The sequence below is a fragment of the Neomonachus schauinslandi genome, chromosome 9, assembly GCF_002201575.2.
Source record: "Neomonachus schauinslandi chromosome 9, ASM220157v2, whole genome shotgun sequence".
NCBI lineage: Eukaryota > Metazoa > Chordata > Mammalia > Carnivora > Phocidae > Neomonachus > Neomonachus schauinslandi.
Genome location: NC_058411.1, coordinates 120,706,461 through 120,715,562, shown reverse-complemented (window position 1 = coordinate 120,715,562; position 9,102 = coordinate 120,706,461). Strand labels below are relative to the sequence as shown.

General features: G+C 46.1%; 1 protein-coding gene across 1 annotated transcript in view; it reads right to left on the bottom strand.

The window, feature by feature from the left end:
* Nucleotides 1-5,643: 5,643 nt before the first annotated feature.
* MAGEL2 (MAGE family member L2) overlaps nt 5,644-9,102 on the bottom strand; it is a 3,925-nt gene continuing 466 nt past the window's right edge. Inside the window, 1 exon segment of the mRNA XM_021680485.2 lies at nt 5,644-9,102. This exon segment is cut by the window's right edge and continues 10 nt beyond it. Within this exon segment, the coding sequence (XP_021536160.2) occupies nt 6,100-9,102 (3,003 nt within the window). The 3' untranslated portion in view covers nt 5,644-6,099.

Here is a 9,102-nt window from a genome sequence, read left to right as displayed (position 1 = left end):
TCAAACAAAATAGAGAACTCAGAAGTAGCCCACACAAGTAGAGCCAAATGATTTTTTGACAAAGGTTCAAAAGCAATTTAATATTGAATGGATAGACTTTTCAACAAATATTACTAGAACAATGAGATGTGCATAAGAAAAAAAAAAGAACCTCGGTCTAAACTTAACACTTTATACAAAATAACAATGGATCACAGAAGTAAATCTAAAATGTAATGTTATTAAACTTTTGCAAGAAAAAGTAGGAGAAAATCTTTGGAACCTAGGGTCTGATGTTTTAGGTATAAAACAAGGGGCGTGATCTATAAAAGGAAAAGTCAATAAATTGGACTTCATCAAAATTTAAAAGTTTTGCTATATAAACACCTTGTGCTGCTATGATAATGGACAGCCAAACTACAGACTGGAAGAAAATACTTGTAATCAACCTATTTAATAAAGGACTCAAATCTAGATTACATAAAGAACTCTCAAAACCCAGTATTATAAAACAAAAAGTTCATTTAGAAAATGGGCAAGGGAGATGAACAAACATTCCATTAAAGAAGACATACAAATAACAAATAAGTACAGGGAAAGAATTCAACTCCTCTCACCATTAGGGAAATTCAAATAAAGGCACAACGAGGTATCAGTACATACCTATTAGGACCTCTAAATTTATTCTGAGAGTGAATACACCAATTTTTGGGGAGGATGCAGAGAAACTGGATCATTCATACATTGCTAGTGGGAATGTAAAATGGTATAGCTATTCTGGAAAACAGTTTGGTAGTTTCATTCAAAGGATAAATATGCAATTGCCATGCAACCCAGCAACTACACCCATGAGCCCAGATAAATGAAAATTTATGTCTATACAAAATCCTGTCCATGAATGTTCATAGCAACTTTGTAGTAGCTCAAAACTGGAAACAACTAAAATGCCCTTCATAGATAAATATTTTATCAGCATTAAAAGGAATGAACTATTGAGACATGCAACAACTTAGATTTATATCAGTCACATTATGGAGTGAAAAATGCCAGTCTCAAAGGTATGATTCAATTTATATAAGATTATCAAACTGACAAATTATGGAGATACAGAATAGAGTAGTGATGGCCAGGGGTTGGGGATGCACGTGACTATAAAGGGGTAGCATGTGAGAAATATTTGTGGTTGAAAAATAGATCTGTATGTTGATTACAGTAATGTTTACAGAATCTACATTTATGGTAAAATATCATTGAGCTACACATACACATGGCACCAATGTCAACGTACTTGATATTTTACTATAACTAAATAAGATGTAAACATTGGTGGAAACCAGATAAAAGGTGCATTAGCCCTGTATAATCTTTGCAACTTCCTGTGACTCTATTATTTCAAAACAAAATGTTTTTTAAGGATGTCTGGCAGAAGCCACAAAGCCAACACTTAAATCCCACAGGTTTGTGGACCAAGCTAGCTCTACTTCAGGGGAATATTATAAGCTACTATAGAGTATGCTCCAGGCAGTCTACAAGGTCTAGGAAATGCTTCTGTGGTTATTGCTGATTGATTGGACAACACCAATCCCTCTATTAACCATAGTTCTCAAGCTGAATGTACTTTGAACAAGTGACAGTATAGAAAGCCAGTGTCACTGGGAGATGGATTGGCAGCTTTTAGAGCAAATGCATTTGCATAAAGGCATCTCACTGAGACCCCCAGAATAACTTCTGCACGGAACAAAATAGGAGGAGGCTGATAGTGAAGGAAGCTCCCCGTGGGTTTCATCTCTTAAGCAGAAAGGGGGAGGTATAACTTGAAGAATCTAAAAGGATTAGGGGATTGGACCAATGGGATCATAGTGTTACAGGTTTCTTTATGTCATTCACAGTAGAACCCTCGGGAAGATTTGGAAGAAATAAATTGTTTGCACTTGGGAAAATGAGGCTTAGGTTCTAAAGATGGATCCACTCTAGGCTTCCTTTCCTAGACAGTCTCTCTAGAGAGGTCACACCTATTGTCCTAATCATTTATTTCCTGGGTCCATATGACTTTCTGGGTTGGGGACAAAAGTAAGCAGGAAGGGTCTGTGATCTAAATGTCAGAGTCTTCTGCCTTAGGACCTGTTATTGCTGACATAGGTGTTTTCAATACAGAATTCAAGGAGTTCCTCGAAATATCCAGCAGAGGGACCCCTGAACTCATTTGTAAATCCTGATTTAGCCTAGCCCACCTCTACCCTACTGCTCCTTGACCCTTAGGATGAGGAAAATGAGCTAAGGAGGGCTGCATCTAACTCCAAGGAAAATCGAGACCCATCAAATGCTTTAAAGCATAGAGAACATTATGAGCTGGGCAGCCAGTGTAGTGAATTGTGTGAGGGGCGTTAGAGGTCATGCCAAACAAAGGCAGTTGCAAAGTTCAGGCAAGCAACAATGGCCACAGGGATGGAGAGAAGCGAAAACACTGACCATACAAGATGGCAAAACTGCCATAGCAGGATGTCTGATCATATGAAGGAGATGCCCAAATTTTAGGTTCTGGCAACAGACACAGAAGTGTCAGGAATGATCCTATTCAAGTATTATGACAGTAAATGAGAAGGTGACATGAGTTGTGGGTGTCCAGTGGAGGTCATAGGGGCTGTAGGGAGTGCTCCATCCATCATAGCCATAATTATCAATTTTTGTTTACTGACATTGTTGCTTTATGAGTAGTTTAACGAGCAACTGATCTTTGTCCTTATGGCTATTGGGAGGCATGGCTTAGAGTAAAAGCATTCCAAAATTCAGACCATTTTTAAGTAAATATCTTAAGACATCAACTTGCTTATAATTTAACATCCTATATGATAGTGCACTCAATTTTACCATATAGCTTAATGTGAAATGGTTTTTATTGAGATTGTTTTATGGCTTTGTTGCGAGTCTACTAGCATCCACTTTACATTTTTTAACTACAGATTGTCATCCCACTGCTCCACAGCACATGATTTTGTAGGAGCAAACTGTAAGTTGTTTCTTGAGGAAGCCTTTGATCTTTTCAGCAGAACATTCCACATACACCTTGACGTGTATGGTATGGGAAGAAGGTATGTAAACATTATAAATCTTCCATCAGCCATTCTTTTTTGTGAAGAAGCCTTTGCCCCTACTACAGGTTATTTCCATTCAGTATATTCCCGTATGAGGAATTTCCAGGTAAAATAGTACAAATATTTTTAAAACTCTTGAAGATGCCATTGGCTAAATTTATTTCAGGGCAAGTTGTAGTAATTTATACTTCCATCGGTAGTATGGAACCAAGGGTGCCTGTTTCATAACTCCACTTACACTAGATGTTCCATGGGCTTTTATTCTATTCTATGTCCATTTAATGAATGAAAACTGGCCTGATATTTCTGTCTTTAAATATTGGGGGGGGTGTAACATTTTTCATTGTTATTTGACACATGCATTTCTTTTTTTTGTTGTTGTTATCTGATATTTTTTACCCATTTATTTACAGGGGTTGTAATTTTTTTTTCTCCATTATAACATAAAAAGCTGTGTACTACATTTATCTACATTTTGGAACTTTCAATAAGTGGGTCTTAAATTTGTTTTCACTGCTTTTTTTATTATGTTCAATTATCCAACTTGTTGTACATTATTGCTTTTTGATGTACTGTTCAATGATGCATTAGTTGCATAGAACACCCAGTGCTCATCACAACACGTGCCCTGTATTTTCATGTATTCCCAGAGTTTTGTTTTCTGCCTTCTAATTTTATAATGTCAACTATTCTTAAACTTTTCCATTGAATATTTGGCTAGTTAATTTATTTGTAGTTAAAAATTTATTATTATTATAATTTACCTCTCATTAGAATTTAAACTAACTCAGATCTTAAGCCCTTGGCATTGGTGAAATAAGGTTATTTGCTTTATATCAGATATGAGATAAATGGGATGGAGGATTATGGCTTTGTTTCACCAAGAGCAACTTGCTAAAGCACCCCGTGCATAAATAAATGATTTGGAGGAAACTATAGACACTATAATGAATGAACTAAAAACAAACAAGAAATACTAAATCCATGTGACACTCTTCTATCCCAGAAAACCCTCTTTTGGGGATGGTTGTCAGCTGGGGCAATGCTGTTGCCTTCAACGGGCACTAGTTGTCCACAAAGTAAGTAAAGATTGATTTGGGGCAGAAACACAGTACTGGCTGACCCAAGAAGTTTACAAGAAACTACCTCTGAATTTCTGGAAAATCTAGCGACTTGGACAACTTGCCAAAGATCCCACAGACAAGCAGGTTCTCTAGTGGGACCAGTTGGCCTAGAAAGCTCAGCTCTGCCTGTGCAGAGAATGGAACTCTCCCTTGTATATGTTCATCTCATAATATACAGGCTCAGCTTCCTAAGTGCCAGTGGTTTGCACTTGGAGAAGAGATCTTACCTTGTCCTATGATAAGAGAAAAGAAGGCATGTTTGGGCAGAGATGCTAGTAAAATTATGGGCAAAGATTATGAAGCAAGCGATAGCCACAACCCAGGTATTCAGGGTATGACTTTAAGCACTGCGGCAGGGGCTTATACCGGGCAGCTGCAGGAACAACTGACAGGACCCGTGATAGCCACTAGATGGCAGAAGAATTCCGCTATCGCTATTTACCTTGTTTCTGGAACTTAATCTTTACACAGAGAAGAGGGCTTTAGGGTAGGATTCTTGATCCTTTTAGGGCAGTAGAGGTGGCAGGAGTGCAGATGATCCCGGTCCACATGAAGAGAGTCGTAACTTCAGGAAAGTCCGCTTGTATACACCACTCTCGTATGTGTGTGAGTATGTAACAAAGCACTCAGGTGGATTTGGTTGCCTTCCCTCCCACAACAGGCCCTGCATCCAAGGGTTGGCTAAGTTATTTGGCAGCCTCCAGACATTATCAGCTGACTCCCCCTCTATGTTTGGATTTATGCCCCCCACCCCAACCAGGAACATCCCCTTAGACCTCCATGTTACTAGTTATGTATCTCCTTCCCCTTCCACCACCACCTGCAATCCGCATTGAAGCCTGGTGTTTCCTTTTCCCTTTTATAAGTCTAGGTATTTTGCAGGGGACATTTCCATCCCAGTATCAGTGTGTTGATGAAACCCACATCTCCTGAGCTGCTGGACACCCACCATGGGCCACGTAACTGACAACTACTCCATGGGCCAGTTCATCCACATAGCTAATAAACCTAGCTAGTGCTGAAAGAAGATGGTCCTTCTTGCCCACGTAAACTTAAGGGGAAAAGTCTGCTTCAAATTGCCACTGATATGTGCCATTTAATTAATCTACAGGATCCTTAGACACTCACCTACAAAATGGGAATAATAATGTCTACTTTGAAGGACTACTGTGAGGATTAAATCAGAGGAGATATTCAGCCTCTTCCTGATTCAACCTCACTGACTTGTGAAGTTTTACTCTTGAATTAAGGGGATCTTACATTTTACCACACAACACAATCACTGCATTATTATGACAAATGTAGCATGTCCTTGAGAAAGGTTCATTACCGTGGTTTCTACTATCACCGGTAGTAATCTTGATGTTTAAGTCTATTCATAGGATATGGTAAAGCTTGGCTCCCATCATCTAGAGTAAAAATGAGAATAAAGACAAACACTTTCATGTTATGCTGAAAGTATATTTATATATATAGATATAGATATTTATTTTCTGCAGACAGCTTTTACTGATGAGTCATTTTAATGTTCAAAGAACAGCCTATTTCAATACTACATAATCTGTACCAGAATGAGATGGATAGCTTCTCAATTCATTTCACAAAGCCAGCACAACTCTGATACCAAAACATAACAATTATAACACAAAACAGAATCACAGATCTCACTTAAAAATACAGATGCCAAAATACCAAATAGAACAGTAGCCAATCGAAATCAACACCACATGAAAATGTACAAAGCTTTGGCAGATACCAAATGGAACCAAATTTAAATCCAAACTTACACACATAGAACTGGAACATAAACACCAGAAACAAAACACCCCCCCACCCCACCCCACCCTGTCAGTGGCCTCTGGCCAGGAACCCAAAGGAATGAGATATCTGCGGAAGGAACCATGTTAGCGGGGAGGGGAACTGCTGGTGGGGTCACCGGCATTGTCGCTGGATCCAGGCTCATCCTCATCCAAATCTTCAGACTCACACTCTGCCAGCGCTTCAAAATACTGCAAAGGCCAGCACCGTGGATCTCTCTTATGGAGCTTGGCCAAAAACCTCAAAACAAGCATCTTGCTGGTTTCGAGGAATGCTCGGGGGCCCCAGAGGAACTCATATTCTGCTGGCTCAGTATAGGGGATTCGCCTGTACTCTAGGTACTTCTGCCTTACAAACACTTCGGTGATGAGCTTCTTTGTATTTCCGAAGAGAGCATGTGTCTCTCGGACATCCAACCCTAACCTGTACAGAAAACTAAAAATCATGTCCTCCCTGACACAATTGCCTTTCATAAAGATGAGACTCAGGACCACCATCAGGAGGCCTAACTTGGGCCTGTCTAAGTAAGTTGCCACCGGTTCACCCTTATGGTGCCCCAGCTTGTTGATGATAATATAAGAGTGGTTTTCAGGATCAATTTCTTTCAATTGATAACCGAAGACACACTGCAGCTTATTGTTGGCACGGTTGATGATATCCAAGCACTCATCTTTATATTCACGGATGATGAATTTCACCATCTCTGAGCGCTTGATGGGCACCTTGGCTTGATCCTTGACCAAGAGGAACTGCACCAATGCATTCGCTCTCTCATCCAAGGGAGACAAAGCCTGAGTCTCCAACTTGGGGTCATGCTGGGTGGCACCAAATCCCTGAGAGAGATTGGCAAACTCAGAGATAATCAGGGGCTGAGGGCTACCTGGGCTTTCCCAGAGACCCAGGGCCCTCGAAGTGCTTGGGCCCTCCCAGGCACTCAGAGCCCAAGTTGTGCTGGGCCCTTCCCAGCCACTCAGGATGCGGGAGGTGCTCGGGCCCTCCCAGCCACTCAGGCCACGGGAGGTGCTCGGGCCCTCCCAGTCACCCAAGACCTGAATAGGGTTTTCAACCTCCCAGTCATTCAAGTTCAGATTTTCCCAGGGTCTCGGAGCCTGCCAGTCACGCAGGGCCAGCATTGGGCCACTGCTGTCCTCTTCGGTATTCAGATGCTTCTTCTTCCGGGTGGCTTTTCCAGAGCGACGTGGTGGCGGCTCAGCAGACGTCTTCGAGGCCTCTTGAGTGGTGGCCATTGCCTTGGGGGCAGCTGCTGTAGCCATCAGGATGGTTGGCACTGCCTGGGCTGCTTTCGAAGCATTCACATTGGGCTGCGGAACCCATGGGACAGCAGGCAGGGCCTCCACGCAGGCAAATGGATCCTGCAGAGCAAGTGGCAGTGACTTCGGGGTCTCAGAGGGGGCAGATGGGCCCTGAAAGGCATTAGAAGAGGCAGGCTGGAACCGGGAGGTAGTTGGAAAGACCCTTGAAGTGGCAGTGAAGGTCTCCGAAGTGGCAGGCAAGTTTTTCCAGGCAGTCGGCAGGTGTGCTCGGGCAGCTGACACTGCCTTTGGAGCACAAAAAGTGGCAGCAAAGATCATGCGATCCTTCGAAGGGGCCCTCCGTTCCTTTGAAGAGGTCCTACGTTCCTTTGAAGAGGTCCTGCGTTCTATTGAAGAGGCCCTGGATTCTCCCGATGGAGTCATCAGTGATTTAGCGGAGCCCATGGGAAAATTTGCTGCCGCTAAGGGAGCTCCGGGCTGGCCCTGCAAGGCTGTTGGGGGGCCTTGCCAGGTGGGCTGGAGTTGCAAGGTGGGCAGCTCTGCTTGCGGGCCCGAGGGCTGGGCCTGCTGGGTGGGTAGCTGGATTTGCAGGGCCTTTTGGGAGGCCGGGACCCCCTGAAAGGGCTGCTCCAGCTGAACCAGTGGTGGGCCCTGCCTCTGGGCCTCCTGGGTGGGCACAGGCTGCCAGAACTGCCCAGGGGCCTTGGGAGCCTGCCAGGCCAGAGCCTGGGCTTGCTGCACATCCTGGAATTCCATCGACGTCGGCAGCTCGTGTGGCACTGGGGCTTGGCCTTTGGGGGCCTGCCAGATGATGGGCGGGCAGTGCACAGCCTGTGGGGCCGAGAGAGGAGCAGACAGCACAGCCTGGGGTGCCTGCGGGCCAGCGGGAGGTGCCGTGGGCACCTGTGTGGCTGGCGGGGCAGTGGGCACCTGCGGCGCCGCCCTCACCTGTGGAGCTGCCCGCACCTGCGGGGTGGGCAGCCTAGCCTGTGGAGCCTGCCGCAGCGGCGGCGGAGGTGGCAGGGCCTGCCAGAGTGGTGGTGGGGTGGCCAGGACCTGTGGGGCAGGCCGGATGGGTGGCGGTGCCTGGCGTATCAGCGGTGGTGCCTGGCGAATCGGGGGTGGGGCCTGGCGCACCGGCGGGGGGCCAGGTCGGATGGGTGGTGGGCCCGGACGGATGGGCGGTGGGCCCTGGCGCACGGGTGGTGGTGCCTGCCAGGCAATGGTCGGAGCCTGCCAGGTGACCTGCGTGGCCTGCCAAGCCAGAGGCGTGGCTTGCCAGCCTTGCGGTGGGGCCTGCCATCCCGGCGAGGTGGCCTGCCAGCCCGGGGGTGTGGCCAGCTGCGCCGGCGGGGCCTGTGGGCCCTGGGGAACCTGCGGAGGAGCCCTTATAACCTGAGACTGGATTTGCAGAATCAGAGGCTGAGCCTGTGGGGCCCAAGAAGCCAGAGGCTGCGCAGGTGGGGCCGCCGGCTGTGCCATCGGGGCTCCTGAAGCTGGAGGCTGGGTGATCGGAGCTCTCGAACCTGGAGGATGAATCATCAGGACTCCGGGACCAGGAGGCTTGGCCATCGGGGCTCCCGGAGGCGGAGGCTGGGTCATCAAGGCTCCTGGGGGCGGAGGCTGGGCCATCGGGGCTCCCGGAGCAGGAGGCTGGACCATCAGGACTCCCGGAGTCAGAGGCTGGGCCATCAGGACTCCCGGAGTTGGAGGCTGGGCCATTGGGGTCCCCGGAGGGGGAGGATGGGCCATCGGTGTCCCCGGAGGGGGAGGGTGAGCCATCGGTGTCCCCGGAGGGGGAGGATGCGCCATCGG